General features: G+C 37.5%; 1 protein-coding gene across 1 annotated transcript in view; it reads left to right on the forward strand.

The window, feature by feature from the left end:
* The window catches only part of METAP2 (methionyl aminopeptidase 2), a 30,059-nt gene extending 12,060 nt beyond the window's left edge, over positions 1–17,999 (forward strand). The window contains exons 5-11 of the mRNA XM_054028355.1: positions 10,772–10,933; positions 12,591–12,772; positions 12,867–12,961; positions 13,064–13,160; positions 13,773–13,876; positions 15,620–15,735; positions 17,207–17,999. Of these exons, the coding sequence (XP_053884330.1) occupies positions 10,772–10,933; positions 12,591–12,772; positions 12,867–12,961; positions 13,064–13,160; positions 13,773–13,876; positions 15,620–15,735; positions 17,207–17,459 (1,009 nt within the window). The 3' untranslated portion in view covers positions 17,460–17,999. The remainder of the gene's footprint in view (positions 1–10,771; positions 10,934–12,590; positions 12,773–12,866; positions 12,962–13,063; positions 13,161–13,772; positions 13,877–15,619; positions 15,736–17,206) is intronic.
* Positions 18,000–19,406: the final 1,407 nt, after the last annotated feature.

Here is a 19,406-nt window from a genome sequence, read left to right on the forward strand (position 1 = left end):
TGTACAAAAAAACCCTGCATTCAAAAATAAAACAGTATAAAACTTTAGCACCTACAAGTCCAGTCAGTCCTGCTTCTTGTTCAGCCAGTCGCTCAGAGAAACAAGATTGTTTACATTTGCAGGAGAGACTGCTGCCCGCGTCTTTTTCACAATGTTACCTGAAAGTGAGAACAGGTGTTCTCATGGCACTGTTGTAGCTGACGTCACAAGATATTTACATGCCAGGTGCTCTAAAGATTCATATGTCTCTGAGTTCTGCTTCAACCACCATTCCAGAAGACATGCATCCGTGCTGATGAGGGGTTCTGCTCAATAACCTTCCAAAGCAGTGCGGACTGACGCATTTTCATTTTCATTATCTGAGTCAGATGTCACCAGCAGAAGGTTGATTTTCTTTTTTGGTGGTTCAGGTTCTGTTTTTTCCACATTGGAGTGTTGTTCTTTTAAGACTTCTGAAAACATGCTCCACACCTCATCCTTCTCAGGGTTTTGGAAGTACTTCAGATTCTTAAACCTTGGGTCGAGTGCTGTAGCTATCCTTAGAAATCTCACATTGGTACCTTCTTTGCGTTTTGTCACATCTACAGTGAAAGTGTTCTTAAAATGAACATGTGCTGAGTCATCATCCAAGACTGCTATAACATGAAATATATGTCAGAATGTTAGTAAAATAGAGTCGGAGACATACAGTTCTCCCCCAAGGAGTTCAGTAACAAATTTAAGTAATGCATTATTTTTTTAACACGCATCATCAGCATGGAAGCATGTCCTCTGGAATGGTGGCCAGAGCATGAAGGGGCATATGAATGTTTAGCATATCTGGCACGTAAATACCTTGTAATGCTGGCTACAAAAGTCCCATGTGAACGCCTATTCTCACTTTCAGGCGACATTGTAAATTAGAAGTGGTCAGCATTATCTCCCGTAAATGTAAACAAACTTGGTTGTTTTAGCAATTGGTTGAACGAGAAGTTGGTCTGAGTGGACTTGTAGGCTCTAAAGTATTGCATTGGTTTGTTTTTGAGTGTAGTTTATGTAACAAAAAAAATATCTACATGTATAAGTTGCACTTTCACAATAAAGAGATTGCACTACAGTACTTGTGTGAGGTGAATTGAAAAATACTGTTTCTTTTGTTTATCGTTTTTACAGTGCAAATATTTGTAATAAAAAAAATAGTGAGCAGTGCACACTTTGTATTCTGTGTTGTAATTGAAATCAATATATTTGAGAATGTAGAAGAACATCCAAAAATATTTAATAAATTTCAATTGATATTCTGTTTAACAATGTGATTAATACTGCGATTAATCGCAGTTTTTTAAATCTCGGTTGATTTTTTGGTTAATTGTGAGAGTTATCTGCAATTAATTGACAGCCCTATTAACCCATTGATTGTTGTAAAATACTGTTTTTTTTGTACTGGGGGCTGTATGTCAGGACCCCTTCTCAAATGATCCCAAATTTGGACCACTAACACTGCCGAGCACCCCTTAAGATAAGGCAAAGCAAATATCAAGATAGTCTGAGTAAGCATGTGGATTTCAGAGCACTTAAGTAGTTTGTATTCACGTTTGTTGTATTTTGTGCATTCTTTATGCCTTACATGTTCCATTTTAACTAAATTTTTGAAACTCTTACATAAACTTTTACGCCTTTTTGAAATCCACATGTTTTACAGCAAATTTGATTTCTACAATATTTATGCTATTTTAGCAGTAGTTCTAAATATGGTAAGCACAACATAGGAAAGTAGACTTAATATTCACTCAAGGACCATTTAAAAATAAATCAACTACAGTTTTCTCATGTTGCTATGCCTGATTAAGGCAAAGTTGTAATGCCTTTTTTTCTTTCACTGTCTGGCATTGGGATCTGGGAGAGGCAAATAATTAGGATAACTTTGGTCTTGGGGGGACAAGAAACAAGTGCCCAAACCATATATTTACTCACTGTTTTCTTAAATCCTCAGAACTAATAGATGAAATAAATGTCAATTGTATAAACTTAAAATAAGTAAGAGCAATCAAATCTTGGATGCCCTTTAGAGCATTTATGTATTCAGATATAAAATGGAGTAGGGAGAAATTCTGTTTCTCTGATTTGATCCAGCAAAAAGTCTATTTTCTCACCTATAGATCCGGTGTGTACTAGTAACCTAGTTTTTCTGGTAGGTTCCCATAATAGGGAATCCTTTATGCACTTCATATAAATGGTGTTAATGTCTGTATTCGGCTGTTGGCACCAAGTCCTTCACAATGAAATTAAGTCGTTTTGTCCAGCACATCCAGGTCTTAGGTTTTAAATTTTGTTTGAATGTTTAGGTTTTTATGCTTGTTTTAACATTTAGAGCAGTTTCTGCTGAGTTATTCCCCTTAGTTACCTAAATTACGGTTTTCAGTTCCTTCAGTTAGTCTTCTCCAGATACAGTAGAACCTTGTTTATCCGACCCTCCAGGATCCGGCTCTCCATATTAACCGAATAGCCAGCGCACACAGGTCCAGTTGTGCATGATCTCTACTGTGACTGCTAGATGTTGCTGCTGCCTTGTACTTCCCCATTGTCTGGATTATCTAAATTTTTGATCCCGATCTGGCCCCAGTTAGATCGGGATTTTGGTTCCATTAAAATTTCTTCTGTTTTAGCACCACAGAATGATGTATTGTTTTGTGCATCCAATTGCCTACTTTGAATCTGATGGGGCCGTGCACTGGTTAGCTGTTTCACCAACCGGGGAGGCTGAAACTATGATCCAAACAGTATAATTTCAATTTTTTTTACTCGGGGCTTTTTTTATTAACTTAGAAACCAAGATTCAAACCAAAGCAACAAAATTCTGGTTTTGCCCCTCTGGTCGTAGTGCTTGAATCAAAGGGCTTCATAGTCCTTGCAATCCTTCTAGGGCTTCACAGCCTTTGCTAGCTGAGGCTTCCTCCCCAGCCATCTCCTGCTTTCTGCAGGTGTCTTCCCCTCAGACCCTTTCCCTAATAGGTTCAAAGCCCCATCTGGTGTCCTTCTCTGACCTTGGGTGTCTTGTCTGCTCCACTGTGGAGGAGACAGGAATCCTTATGTGATTTCCTGTAGGCACATGACTAGGAGCAAGCACATGACCTGCATCTACATGGCCCCAGGGCTGTAACTGGTGCATGAGAATGAGCCCATGGACTTTTGCCATTAGTCTCGTGTCTGCATTTTCTTTGCTTTTTCCATACCTATTAAATGTTGTCCTGTAGTTCTAACATAAGTTCATTTTGAGAGACTGAGTATAAGCTAACTAAAATGAATGAGAACCTTGAGTTCTCAAAACATACCAGAGGGAATTTTTGCCCCTTTTCCCCCCTTCAGCCATACTCTCAATCTCTCCAAAATACCTTTCTACAAAGAGCATCTTTGCTTTGTAAATAACGTTACACAAAAGGTTTTGAGCATCTGCTCTGATTGGATAGGGGAAAATAATCTAGGTGATGACCTAAGAGGATCCAGTATTCAACCACACAGTTATTTGTCTATATTCGGTAGACACAATCATATTGAAACTTTAACAAGATCAGTATCCTCTGGGTCCTATAAGGCCATCTCGTTTCCAGAATCAGTGTGAAAGATGAAGAGAAGATCTAAACCAGGGGTTCTCAAACTGGGGGTCGGGACCCCTTAGGGGGTCGCGAACTTATTACATGGGGGGGTTGCGAGCTGTCAGCCTCTGTTTCGCCCCCAGCATTTATAATGGTGTTAAATACATAAAACGGTGTTTTTAATATACGGGGGGGGGGTCGCCCTCAGAGGCTTGCTTTGTGAAAAGGGTCACCAGTACAAAAGTCTGAGAACCCCTGATCTAAACAATGCTAGAGTAAATAGCTTGGGCTCCTTGTTTCCTTCGGGAAATAGGTCATCTTGTCCAAATGCTCTTATTCAACTTGCAGAACTGAATTTCTTAGCTTTGTGCAATATAACAAAATAGGCATAATTTCCTAATCTAATAGGACTGAGATCTGCATCTCCATGGATTCTCACTGGGAATTCTTCAGCATGCTTTTGCAAGTTTTTAATAGCTTGTGATTATGAGGTTTTGTAGTTCAGTCATTAACTTAGTTTTGCATTTTATATATTTGTTAGGTATTGTGAAAGGTCTTGCCGTGAAACCAAAGACTGTGGTTTAAAGACAAATTATTTGACTTGTAAAACTTCCAGGGAATTATCCACAAAAGAGTAGATTGTTTCAGTCCAGGCAAAGTACCTTTTCTGGGGTTACTGAAGTATGTATTTCATGTACTGTTGCTCACTTCTAAGAGAGGCTTACCTTTCATATAATGTGAATTATTTTTTTAATCTAATTTTTGAAAAGCATTTGTAGTGGCTGTGCACAGCCAATGGCTATTGCTAATATATAACATAACAAGCACTATAGGTATGAATAGGAGTTCAATATGTCCTATAACCCTGAGACTTATTGTTACTGAATATATTGAGTATCAAAGTAATGTAATTTGAATAAGGTGTTTCACTTCATTTCGTGGTATAAAAGGCTTTCTCAAAAGGGATTAATATTTTTAATCCAGTTAGAGTAGGAGGATGGAGAACTACTGGGTTTCCAATGTAAACAGATTCTTTGTGTCCACTGGAAGAACCAGCCAGGCACACTTCATATATAGCTTTTGATTCACCTCCGTGGAGGTGAATGTAACCAGCCTTGGTCAGAGACATGTTCAAATTTATTTATAAAATGACCACTTTGTTCACTTGAGTTGTTTTTAGCATACTAGATAATACAAATAATAGGGTTTACCCAGAGCATATGAATTGATGACCCAAGAGAAATGCCCTTCCACTCTTCAGGAATTAAATCTATAGATATAGGTTTACATGCAGACTGACTCAGAGAATTCAGATTATGAAAGTTTGGACAACATTTCTAATTTATTAAGAAACGACATCCTATTTTATCATTTGTTGAGTTGTGAAATACAGACAAGTACTGAAGAATCAATAAATAAATATTTTGGTCCATTTTCTCCAGCCTTTTATATGTGACTATTTGTAAAAGCTATTTTGTTGATGCATCTCTTTTGTATCTAAAACTATCTGCTATTGAAGAGGAGCATGGCTTGCTAAACTAGAAATAGTTCCTTTACATACTTTGCTTTCAGCAAATCTACTCTTGAATTGTGCTCCTATTTTTTATTTAGATACATCTCTACCTCGATATAACGCTGCCCTTGGGAGCCAAAAAATCTTACTGCGTTATAGGTGAAACCGCGTTATAGTGAACTTGCTTTGATCCACCGGAGTGCGCAGCCCCACCCCACCGGAGCACTGCTTTACCGTGTTATATCAGGTTGCGTTATATCGGGGTAGAGGTGTATTCTAAAATCCGAGAGCTGATCTGGCATTTTGGCTTAAGCAATTGGCTATAACTTAAATCTGCTTAGAACATTTCCCATAACGTAATTCTTTTCATTTTATACATGATGAAGCAAGATTATTTCTTGATCATAGGTCTTCTCGTGCTTCCAGTGAAGTGAGTGAGTTTTTTCCTTTGATTTCCTTGGGAGCGGGAGCATCTCCCATATCGTAGCAACACTATAATATGGTATTTAAAGAAATGCTGTCAACTCAAATGTTTTCTAATTGAGTAATCAAAAAATAATTTGTTTCTCTGATAGAGCACCATTTAAAGGGCATATACAGATTTTTTTTTTTAAACTTAAATTTAATTTTATAAGGTTCTTTCTGCTGTTGTTCATACAGCTCTCTTCCCAGGGGGACAATGCATGTGCCGCAGAATAAGTGTGCTGTCTATGTGCCTACCTGTTGACACTTCAGTTTGTTTAATCTTTGCCACTGTTACTGTTAAAACACTCCTGGAGAGCTTGTGGTGAAGAGAGCATGTGAGCTCTTCCCAAAGCTGTGCACGGGAGTGATGTCCTCATGCTAGTGTGTGCAACAAGAACAACAACTGAATATTAGAAAAATAGTGAAACTGATTATATGCAGTGCTGTCAAATGCATACAGCAAACTGAAAAAAAAGAATATTCTCTAATCTAGGTACAGAATTTTTATATGAAAATATGATTTTCAAGATGGTTCTGACCCTTTAAGGGTGATTCTGCACTTTTATTCTGAACCCTTGATGTTAGATACTTTTTCAAAAATTATTTTGGACTGGATTTTCTTATTGCGACCTAGAATATATGTTTTGTGTGTGGAGAGTTAACTAATAGAGCAAAACAGGTTAATTGAATTAGTGTGGGGAATCTACCAGATGATGGATTTTTTTTGTGTTTGATTTAACAATGGCTTTGTTTTTAAGTTTTAAACTTGGCTTCTGCTTAGTTCTGTCTGAAGACTGTTATCTTTACTTTCAAGGCCCTTGAATTTGAAATAACTAAGTTATGGAGTTTTGAAAACAGCATGTCCGGCATCCTAAATACATTGTTTTCCCCTAATTTCAGGAAGACATGGCAAAATGGATTTCTCTGATACATACATTAATTTGAATACAGGCTGGAACAGTTTTTTCTCAGGTTGAGGCTTTGTAAAACTAACTTGAAAACTTGTGACTGCAATTTTAGATTAAAATGTATAATGAATTAAGTTTTATAAATGCGTTTTTTATAAATATCACTGCTGGTAGGGTATCTTAATTTAATTTTACAAAATTGATATAAACCAAAATATTGAAAATGAAGGCCTGATCCTGGAAAAAAACCACAAGCAGGTATGGGACTTTACTCACATGAATAATCCCATTACTTGAGTGGGACTACTTGTGCTTAAAGTTAAGTGTGTGCATAAATGCTTGCAGGATTAGGAACTAAAATATTTTTACTACTTTTGTTTTAGTATCCCAATCTTTATCATAAAGACAAACAAAACTAAGACAAAATTGCTTCAGTGTTAACAATGAAAAGTTAAACATTCAATACATTAACAAAGTTTACTGTCCACTCATACAGATAGGCCCACACCTGCCAGTTAGTGTGAGAGAGTAATTTTTCATCAGCACCTAAATTAATTAGCAGCATAAATCCCATTGACTTCAAACTGCAGATACTTAAGGGGGAATAGAGCCTGGCGGAAGCATTGCAGTGTTCTTGACTTGTAAAAGAAGTTCAATATATTGGAAGATGGTGTTGCTTGCTAGGCTGTTTGCTTTATCAATGTTGTGTTCACATTATTCTCATAGTAATGATGTTAATGAGGTTCTGGACTTGTCTTTTCAACATAGCTGAGTCTTTTAAGTGTAGGAAAAACTGTTACATCTAAACAAGTTGAGAACATTCACCTTTACTTTGTTCCCATTTTATAGTCTTAAATTGCTGAAGGACTAGCAACAAAAATAAGTAGATTTTTAATTAAAACCCAATAATTTAAAATAATTTAAAAAAATGTTTATCCTCCCTGTTTGACCTCACAGGCATTCAGATAGGGGAGAATTTCATACCTGACTAAATACCCAGATCACTTATATGACCTTTACAGAGTTTTGAACTTGGAGCACATCTCAGTACACTTTGTTTGCAACATTATCAGTATCTTGACAGGTCACTTGCACATCAATTAAAGCTAATTGTGTAACAGATTTTATATAGCTCGATAAGTATTGTTTGTATAGTAGAGACTAGAGGTCCCTTTCCCAAAGAGCTTATAGTCTTAAATAGATAATATAGACGAAGGGTTGGAGGGGATGCAGCAGCACAAAGAGGTGACGTGTGTTGCTCAAGCAGGCTAGTGACACATCTGATTAGAACCCTAGTCTCCTGACTGAGTCCAGTGCCCTATCCCTTAGACCATGAAAGATCCCAATTTGATACGCAGGCAGCTATTAAATTTTTGTTCCATTTCTTTGAAAAATACCTTTGATAATGCTTCATATGATGAGTGTTTGTTTTTGTGGGATCTTATATTGCACTCATTGCTGTGATATTTATGCATCTGTGGATAAAAAGGAAACTTAACAAGAAGCTGCTAATGCAGCATTAAATTGAGAATCTAGTAGAATGGTTTGAAAAGTTGCCAGACCAAACTTAACTTGTCCATTTGCATTTTGACACTGCAGTAGAATCATTACTAATCACAAAATGTTGGGCAGTGGTCCTGCTTGGCAAATACAGTAAGAATATCAATCAAATAACGTTAGTATTAGTTACAGACACAGTGCATAGCGTTTTGTATTGTTGAATGTGTAATGAAAAATTATATATGCATACTACACATAAATGGACAGTTATTGTTGCTGTGGGAACCTTATTTTCACTTAGGTCAGGAAATTCAGTCTTCATTGCACAAGTAGCAATTGCTGGGCTGGATTCTCTTTTGTGCTGAGATTCTTCTTGGCACAAGAGAGGGCACTGTCAGCAGTCACAGCTTCCTGATTCTGTGGCTGGCCTACACCCGCCCCAGAGTGAGCTAGATTAAGGCCTTGGCTACACTCGCGGATTCACAGCGCTGCCGCGGCAGCATTGCCGCAGCAGCGCTGTGAAGCGCGAGTGTAGTCGCGCCGCCAGCGCTGCGAGAACTCTCTCACAGCGCTGTATGTTCTCCACCTCTCCACCTCTGCGAGTGAGCGTGCAGCGCTGCAGGCGCTGATTACACTGGCACTTTACAGCGCTGCACTCGCTGCGCTCAGGGGGGGTGTTTTTTCACACCCCTGAGCGCAGCGAGTGCAGCGCTGTGAATTGCCAGTGTAGCCAAGGTCTTAGCATCGCTTCTGCTGCTCTAACTTACACGATCTGAGTAGGGACCATATGCTAGCTGAAAATCAGTGAGGCACAGGTGTGCTGCTTTCCGTCTCCGCACCAGGGTGGACAGTTGGCTCTGGAGCCAGCCCCTACATGCTATTGCCACTAAGAGCTACCTTCTACTAGGGGACTTCCTAATTCAAGGTGACACAACTCTACATATTTCTGTCATGACAGCATTTCCCAGCTTGAAGAAGAACTCCAGTGTTTTACTATTAAACACTGTGAATAGATAGTCTTTTCTGTTCTATATGTCAATGAAAAGTAAGGAAATACTGTGGAAATGTCACTGTTGTGTTAGTGGGTGGATCTGAATTTGGTAGAGGTAGTCAAGGCCCTATGAGGCAGGAAGCTTGATTTATTTATTATTTTTTGAGCTGAAAAAACTTCACAGATTTCTTTGTACTTGGAGCTGTTTTTTTCCCTCAGATGTATTTAAAAACTCGTTATTGGGGAGAAGGTGTAGTTAGGTGCATTTCATTGGCAGATCAGTTTCAGGACCACTGGATGTAAACAGCACTCCCCATTCCCATTGACTGCTTCTCTGGCTTTTTTTTTTTTTTTTTTTTAACCTACAGACTCTCTCTGCCTCTCTCTTGGAGGGGTTCCATCCCAGGATGGAATAGGCTGCGATGCTGTTGAAAGAGCTATCTTTTCTATAGCATAAAACTGGAGTCCAAACTACTTGTGTCCATTTAAAGATCCCATAGTGATACTTGAAAGAATCAGAGTGTTCTGGCTAACTTCCAGTTGTAATAATTGCAGTGTGAATTTATATAGACAGAAAGTTTCTGTAGCTTCAGTATTTTTCTTCACTTCCTTTCTTGAACTGTTGTGTGATTCTGCTGTGTTCCACCCCAGAGCTGGTTGTGTTACAGTGATGGGTGAAGTAATACCTAGATTTCTGATGAATGATATCGAGCTGGCTGAGGCTCAATCAGATGAGGAGGAGGAGGAGGTGGTGATGGGTTGGGGTAAGCAGATTGAGGTAATAGCCCTTTTGAGCGAGTACATCTGCCACCAGTCATCAGAGTTTGCAAGTTCTGGCTAAACATTAGACCTCAGCTTCTACTAGATGTTTATAGTGCAGCAGTAACCAGCCTGGCTTTTTACCATCTGTAATGGGCCAGAAGAATGCAACTTTACTTTCAGAAGGAGACCGTACAAACTGTTACTCATGTCTTTCTAGCCTCAAGATTAGACTGTTGTAGTGCATTGTACATTAGACTGTTGTAGTGCATTCTACATGGAGCTATGGCAGGGGTTTTCAGACTTTTGTACTGATGACCTCTTTCACACAGCAAGCCTCTGAATGTGACCCCCCCCCCAATACATTAAAAACACTTTTTTTATATATATTTAACACCATTATAAATGCTGGAGGCAAAGTGGGGTTTGGGGTGGAGGTTGACAGCTCGCAACCCCCCATGTAATAACCTCCTGACCCCCAGTTTGAGAACCCCTGAGCTACGCTTAAAAGCATTTAAAGACTGAAGCTAATGGAGAATGCAACACCTGACTTACTGAGTGGCGCGTGTTGCTGAGAGCACATGGCTCTGAGATCTGCACTGGGTTTATTTTAGTCTCAGGATAGAATTTAAGATTTGATCATGACGTGTAAAATCCTAAATGGTCTCTGACCTGCCAGTCTGAAAGATGCCACAAAAACCATTTATTTCATGGAGTTTGGGGGAAAGTTGAGCATAAATTCCTGGGAGACTAAAGGGGAGTTTGATTTACTGGCTGAGTTAATTCATTATTTGGATATGATTTTTTTCACTGCTGGATGATCATTTAGTATTGTAAGTCTAATTAATTGTTTGGGTGCCAAGAGTTTTTTTTTTAAATGGGCCTCCTGTAGTCTTTAAAACAAAAATAAGTATCTTTCATACCCCAAAGGGGCATTGAGGGTTAATTAGTTAGTGACTGTGTAAGCAGTTTACAGTTGTCAGGTCAGAGTTCTAATAAACACCCTGGTGATGACTGGTGGTGATTTTAATTTTAACACTTGTACATAATGTTTACTTTAAAGGCGAACTGCTGCTTGGAGAACTACAAGTGATGAAAAGAAAGCACTAGATCAAGCCAGTGAAGAGATTTGGAATGATTTTCGGGAGGCTGCTGAGGCACACAGACAAGTGAGGAAATACGTTATGAGCTGGATCAAACCTGGAATGACAATGATAGAAATCTGGTGAGGATAAAAACATTTCCTTGAAAGACACTATTATAAAAAGGGGGGGGGAGGAGGTGTCAAAATGTCACCTGTTTTGATTGCATTTTGAATGCTCTCAGTTCAGGGTACTTTTTGGTGGGTTCTTCCAATGTCCCCCATTTATTCCTTTCATTTCCTGTTGTCTATAGAGTCCATCAGCACCACTACTTTAATCAGTGGAGTTCTTAGTATTGAGTTCCCATACTAACATGACCATTGTATTTATGTATTTCTCACTTTAGCACTGCGTTGTATGTCTTTCGGTTCTGTGCCTCTGTTCTTCTTGTACATAAAACTTCCTCAGGGTGCCAGGAGCAGCAGCATGCGACTCGGATAGTGGGACAAACATCTCTTCTCAGTTCCTGCCAGCATTGCCAGAAAAGTACTATGTGTAGGAGCAGCACATGCTACTGTTAGGAATGGGAAAAGAGGCACAAAGCTAGCATGTATACACATACTCTCACAACATTACTTTTCCTGCATATTATTGCTTCCTCACTAGCCTCATTTTTATTCTGCTCATGCTTCTGCTGGAAAAGCAAGTGCAGTCCTCCTTCTGTGACATTCTCACCTGGGAGCTCAGAAATGGAAACTTTTGATTGTCAGGGTTAATGTTAAAAAGAAATAATTACCCAGGTAATCTTTCTTCTGAGTCTTTGGCATTTGATATTGGGATGTGGGATAAACTTGCAGTTCCAAAACTTACTGCAGATATTGTTGTCAGGAAAATGTCATCAAGAAGGGTGAAAGACAGCTGCCTGCATAATCCTCAATCTGTTTGAATCAAATCTGGTGTGCTGTTGACTTACTTAACTTGAATGTTTTGGGTTATAAGCAGAAATTTTCTCAAAACATGGCCTCCTTTCGTAGTGTATCACAGGCTATGGGGGCTTACTTATCCATATAAGCTTTTTCAAAATTATTTTGTTAGGCGTGAATAGCTTTGTTGGATGAAATTGGGATAAACTGCAGTGATGTGAGGCACAGTTTACACCAGCGGGCTGGGATTACATGAGGGCTTGCACTGATGTAGCTATATCATTGTAGCTACACCAGTGGCTAAGAAAACCAGCGTAGGCAAGGCCCAAGAAAAAATACATAATGCAACAAGCTTTAATTTTATCCCCATAGCTATTAATATATGGAAATGGTATTTTTTTTATTGGATTACCTTTTTTGAGTAGTTGAAAAAACTGTTTGATCACATTACTAAACAGTTCTGAGACTATAAAGTCTCTGTGCTATCAGTAACTGTACTAAAATAAATCAATTTAATTTGCCCAGAATTTATATTGTGAATATTGTGTCCCTGATTAGTTAAATATAGCTTGCAAAGTATATTCTTTCAAATTTAAGTAAAAACATTGGGAAAACAAATTAATGTGGTCAAACACAGGACTAAATTAAATGGTTCCAAAACAGATTAGAATAAAATAAGGAACTAAATCATCACTAACCATGCTTACTTTACAGCTCTGTACCTGTTCCTGATTGTATGTTACAAATAAGACTGAAATTAAATGTTTAGGCTAATGCTTTTCTTTGTCTTGTGTGTTCTCGCATTTGTAAACAAGTGCTTTAAAATAACTCTCTTAGTACATTGTTCGATTTTTAATAGAAACATCTCTTTTTCTAGTGAAAAACTCGAAGACTGCTCACGCAAACTGATAAAAGAAAATGGTTTAAATGCAGGTCTTGCATTTCCCACTGGATGTTCTCTGAATAACTGTGCAGCCCACTACACTCCCAATGCGGGAGATCCTACAGTATTGCAATATGATGATATTTGCAAAATAGACTTTGGAACACACGTTAGCGGTTAGTTTTTCCTTATGATTTATAAAATGATATTGTTGGATTGTTTCGTTGGATGGAAACATTGTACTAACCTAATTCCTTTTTCTGATTTTAGGTCGTATTATTGACTGTGCTTTTACTGTTACGTTCAATCCAAAATATGATAGACTGTTACAAGCAGTAAAAGATGCTACTAATACTGGTATAAAGGTACACTAATTATGAAAATTAATTTTTACTGGGTTCTGAAATTTAAACACAAACTAAATCCCTCATCATAGATTTAAAAACTTTTCTCTCTCTTATTTTCAGTGTGCTGGAATAGATGTTCGTCTCTGTGATGTTGGTGAAGCGATCCAAGAAGTTATGGAGTCCTATGAGGTTGAAATTGATGGCAAAACATATCAAGGCAAGCTCTCTCCTTCAGTGTATGTAGAAATAGCTATCCTGGGAGTGTGTTTTACGAATACTACTTTATTCCTGGCTATTGAAGTGATATTTGTTTGCAGTAGTATAAGTGTGTGGTACAAGTAACTTGCATTATACGTACTCATATGACCATTTTCCTCAACGGTAACCTAAAGGAACTTTGCCCTGAATGATTTTCAAACTCTAACTGTTTATACTCAACAAACACTTTCAAAAGCACCACATCTGGCATTTACTGTACTCAGAGGTGAAAAGTGAGAACAGTCTTTCATAATTCTTGTTTGTTTGCAAAATACTTAGCAAATAAATATCTACTGGTTAGAATTATTAGTTAGTTTCCTTAAGGCCTGAATTATGACTGTCATAGTAATAAAGCCATTACTCCATATATACAATAAGTTAGGCTCTTGCCTGGCAGAAATTTGTACAAGAACAGTGTGATTTTCTGTTGTTCCTTCTGCAATATGTAGGAGTCTTTCAGTTTGCTTCCAGTACTCCACATGTGGGCTAATATAATCATTGGCATTGAAGGGTTAAACATTTGTTAGTGACTTACCTAACTATTTATATTTTACTTTGTTTTCTATAATAGTGAAACCAATTCGCAATCTGAATGGACATTCAATTGGGCCATATAGGATACATGCTGGAAAAACTGTGCCCATTGTGAAGGGAGGAGAAGCAACAAGAATGGAGGTACACTGAGAGTTCTTAAGTATTTAACTCCCTTCTGCTTAACCTTTTCTAAATATGTAGGAAAACTATCTCCTGCATTGTCCAAGTGTGTAGTATTTTTGCTCACATGGAAAATAACGGTAGGGAATTGACCTTGCTATGCATAGTACTATTTTTTATGAAATATTGAACATCATTTTGGGGCTTGGCATTTCATCTTCATGGCTCATGGACTTTTTTCCCCCCTCCACTATTCCAACTACTAGTCATGTTTCTGAAATTAAAATTCTGGGATCTTGTAATGAAACAGACTTATGTAAGTTACAATTATGAATACATATACTTAAGTAGTAATACTGTTAGAATATTGTAGTTTTCAGGAGGAAAACAAGAGCCAGGAATTCTAAAGTTAGAAGATGAACTTGAAATAAGAATAAGGAAGTTTGGAGTACGGAAGTTCATTCACAGGAGGGTGGATCTGGTAGATTAGGCTGTCCAGTTTCTAATGGAATTTTGATTGTGTGGTAAAGTTGTTTTTGGAATGTGTATGGAAGATAAGAAATGCAACACAAGTATTCCTAGTTGTTGAAGTGTGTATGAGAAGGGAAGAGTTATTGTGTGCATTGGTGGCCCCTGAGATGTGCTTAGTAAATCTGTATTTGTGGTGAGCGTGAAGGTTTGTGTTCCATATCAGGATTTCAGAAGAGGTCATTGCAGTGTGGTGATTGGGTATAAAAAAGGTTCCTTTATGGTAAAGAAGATAAGCAGCAATAGTATGTCTGCTGAGGTTGATTGGGGAACCTTAACTATAAACCTACAGACTTTGTTGGTCATTTAACTTTATGCATTTTCAAAATTAATCCTTTCAGTGAATTTTTGCATGGGAATTATTTCTGTAGTATCATAGCTGTTCATGATGTTTTGCAAACAGAGCTAGACATGTTTCTTTTAGTTGAAAAGTTTGCAGTTTGATTTTGACAGATTCAAAACAATTAGGCATGTTTGTAATCTGTGATCAAAGATAATTGTTAGCTAGGTTTGGCAGAAAGATGGGTTTTAAGAAGCATTTTGAAGGAGAGAGGATACTTGTTGCACGAGATAAGGAAAGCTGTTCCAAGCATAGAGGTAATAAGTATGTTACATTAGATGCCAAGTGCATCCAGTTGCAATTTTGATCTGCATCTAATTTTTAAATGGAATAACAGGATCAGAAAACAAGGGCTTGTTTAGAAGATTGGTACTGGGATAAGGAGCCTTTAATTTTATTTCTAGGTCCCTGCTTCTAATCCAGTCATGGTCAGTAGTAATCGGGTGATTTACTATCACTTGACAGATGTTTAGTGGCCTATAAGAAATGACTTGGGTCAGTCATGAGATGTTCTCATCACAAAAAAGCACCAATGCAATTGTTATCTATACTGACTTTCTTGTTAGCAGTGTAAGAAAGAGGTCAAGGATTTAACTGTCATCTTACCCCTACAGATGATCCCTGCAGAAAAGGAGTAAGGAATTATTTCCATGACCAGCATAACATTAATTAAAGAGTTATTGAAACATAGTTTACTTTAAATATTTCAGAGTTTTGAGGGTGCTGTTTAATGAAAGAACCAATCGATGTTTAATTCCTTGTAATGTACATTTGCCTACTGTTCATATTTTGCTAGACTTAAACTGTTAATAGATAAAGGTTGAAACGTCTTGTAAAATTGATTTACTTTACATGTATTTACATGTTCACTTTCTTTCTTTTTTTTTTTCTTTTAGGAAGGTGAAATATATGCTATAGAAACTTTTGGTAGCACAGGAAAGGGTGTTGTTCATGATGACATGGAATGTTCTCATTATATGAAAAATTTTGATGTTGGGCACGTGCCAATAAGGTTAGATCTGGTTTTGAAGCTATTTTTACTGCACCAGAGGAAGCTGTCACTTTTTTCTTTAGGGCTGGGGTACAGCAAAGCCTCTTAACTAATATCAGGTCTTCCAAGGGACTTGAAAAGACTAATGTAAATGATGCGCTTATATGAACTGCTCTGTAATATGCGTGTGTGTGTGTATACTAGACTCTGTTTACACATACAGGATGACAGTTCTTACCGCAGAGCTTGAAAATAGCAAAAAAAACAAAACCAAAAAAACAGAAAAGGTGATGCCCTCTAAATGTAGTCTATATTCCTATCATAACATAATGAGAAAATAAATATTTTTTTGTAAGTTCACAATTCCCCCTTCTCTACTCAGTCAGGATGCTTTTCTTGTTTCCTTCTGGGAGCTTCTGTGACTTATGGTGCAGTTGCACAAGCAAATCTCTTTTTTGGGAACAGAGCTGGTTAAACAGTTAGTGTCATCTTCTGCTGAGGATGGTGGGATGCTTGATTATTTAAAAATTAACTCCTCAGAACAGTGCACTGACATAAAATGAAGTGCTCCATTAATTTAGGCTAATTTCCAGATTTCACTGGGATTGCATTACACGGCATTTTTAGAAATGAAACAGATAAGTATTTTTGAAGCACAGGTAATCAGAGTAAGACATCACAATATAGCAAATAACAGTATGGCACACTAGATGCACAACACTGTTTCCAGGTCTTTTTACTACATCCACAACATTTAGAAGTAAGTGTCTGTGTTTTGTGTGTGTATATGTAAAATGCATTATATGCTTTTTTGTATTAACATTAAGGTTGCAAAAGGAAGAGCTCAAGTCTGTAAATATTTAAGTTTTGAAGTTGTACACTTAGCTGTCTTGACAAAACAAAAACAGAAGATTATACATATTTTGCACATTTGTTACAGATTTTACAAATTATTTGACTTTCAGAAGTGAAAGTGATATTTACCAATGGTAAAGCTTAATCCCAAATTAGTTTAGTAAATTAGAAACTTCAGGACAATAGACTTGGAATACTTGTTTACAAAGTGAATAGTTCTGTTGACAGTCCCTTTCTTGAAAAGAATAACTTTTGTTATGCTTAGTTAGGCTCATTTAAATGCCAACATAACTAGGTTTTGAAGTTATCCTCTTCATCTCACTCTAAGGAATTAAGGTGGGAATTTATGCCTACCAATCTCCCCTCTTCTCCTCCGTTTTGCAAGGCTGAACTAATAAGACAGCAGCATTTTTGGTTTTATTTTGAAGGCTATATTTTTAAATGGAAAGATAAAGGTTGAACATTTCTCCTTGAACAGAGCCTGAGATGATGTGAAAAGACATCAAAATCACTGGCTTTGCATTTTTGTAACACCCTCATATTTATCTTTTTACATGGTTTTTATTTCTGTATTAAATGCTTTCTTGATGGTACCTTTTTTTTTCCCGCAGTTAATTCAGTGCATTCTTTCTTCTAGGCTTCCAAGAGCAAAACATTTGCTCAATGTTATCAATGAAAACTTTGGCACTCTTGCCTTCTGCCGCAGATGGCTAGATCGTCTGGGAGAAAGTAAATATCTAATGGCTCTGAAGAACCTGTGTGATTTGGGTATAGTGGATCCATATCCTCCCTTATGCGACATTAAAGGCTCATATACCGCCCAGTTTGAGCATACCATATTATTGCGCCCAACATGCAAAGAAGTTGTCAGCAGAGGAGATGACTATTAAACTCAGTGTCACCTCAACGCCTTTATGCTCTAGGCTTTGTTGGAACATGTTATACCAGAATTAATTTGCACCGTATTGTCTGTTTTAACAGTGGACCGATGTAATACTTTCCATGTTTGGAAAGAAAGGAATTTAATCAAAGGCAAGTCTTCTAATGTAACTAACCAAGGAAAAAGCTTTCATGCCTCTAGAAATATTTCAGAAGGTTACGTATATTTTTTTCTGTTCAGGGAAATATGTGCTATAAAGCTCAATTTTTAGTTTGGAATGAGTTATACATTTTGTTTTGAACATTTATGATAAGAAATGCTTTTCAAATATTTATATTACCATATTCCTACTTGAATGCTTTGAATGATTACACCTGACTTCTGCGCCTAAGCCCTCTATGGTATTGCCTTTTAAATTTCCTGGAATCCATTTTGTAAAAAATAGACAAATTTTCAGATTTTAAAAACATATATACTTTTTAAAAGTCTGGTTCTGACTCTGAGCAGGAGTCTGCTGGGGAACTGCTCTATTAAATAATAATAAAAAATATCCAGTTGCCATTTATTGTCTTCAAACTGGGCCTGTCCTACCATTTATGTGAAACTTGACAATCTGTCATTTATTTAACAGTAGTATCTATGCTGGGAGCCAGGCCAAGGTGTTTGGGGCTTTTTGTCATTGAGCCTGTCACTCTCCGGTCTTGAGTTTTTCTGTATTGGAACATGCTAGCAAGTCCATTTTGACTGACTCGTTTGCTGCTGTTTTCCGTAGGGAGGCACATCTGATATGCCTTCTTCAGCTAAATGCCTCACTTTATACAATCGCTGGGCTTGCTGCCAACCTTTAATATTAAAATGTCTCTTCAGATTCTTTGGTACCTGTATGCCCCATTGTGTGACATTAAATATTCACTAATCGTAGTCTCCTGCCTCCTCAAAACACAGGATAGGCAGTATAAAGATTTAGAAACAGTATTGAGGATGAAAACGTTAGCTTTAGTCTGTAATTGAATCCTCTTCCAGATAGGCAAACTAAATTGGAATACCTGACACTTTCTTGATGTAACAGGCATCATTATCTTTCTGCTACAATAACTGGCTGAATCTCATTCATGTTTGTTTTACTAAAACATGAGGATTTTTAGAGCTTGGACTGCAGTTGGCATAACATCACTGCCTACTTATGTGGCTCAATGTTAAAATTCTGCATAAAGTTACTGGTAACAAATATGCCAACTTCTATAGTAGTCAGCATGAGTGCCTTAAACTTACCTGCTTTGGGAAAACAGAACTCTTTACGAAAATATAAAGATGGCTGGTCTCTGGTTTATTTCAATTTTTTTTTTTTAATTTTAGAAATACTAAATATTTTGTTCTTCCTTTTTGGATTAAAGGGAGCTGTATATTGATCTCACAAGACTCTGATATATGAGCTACAGCGCTCTTCGTCCCGTTTTGAGGGAGGGAAGCAAAAGATGGCAAAATGTCTAAAGTCGAAAAGAAACTAGACCCTCAAAATCATCCCTGATTTTTCCATACTTTATATTTGTTGCTTATAGAAATGGGTGATGAAATAAACTCATTTACTTAATTCATGTTGATCTGTTTCCCCTTTGGAGTCTATATATCCTGCATGGTATTTCCAGCCAATAGCTGGGCAGCAGCATCTGCATGTGTCTGTGAACTTGTACCTTAAAGTTAGATCACAAGATGGCATTATGCTGGCTAATGCTGTCCATACTGTACTGAGTACCTTGCAGAAGTGAAAACTGGCATTTGAAAAAATCTGTGGGATGGGTGGGGTTGTGTTAGGCAGTTAAATCATGATTTTTAAATGTATTGGCAGGACCAGAAATGGTGCTATAGACTTCTAGCCTTTGTACTAGTAACATACCAGTAGTGGGTACCTAGCTTTATTGCCTTATTTGGGGAAAGGGTTGGTGCTGAAAGGCTTTTG

This window comes from Malaclemys terrapin, chromosome 1 (genome assembly GCF_027887155.1).
Source record: "Malaclemys terrapin pileata isolate rMalTer1 chromosome 1, rMalTer1.hap1, whole genome shotgun sequence".
NCBI lineage: Eukaryota > Metazoa > Chordata > Testudines > Emydidae > Malaclemys > Malaclemys terrapin.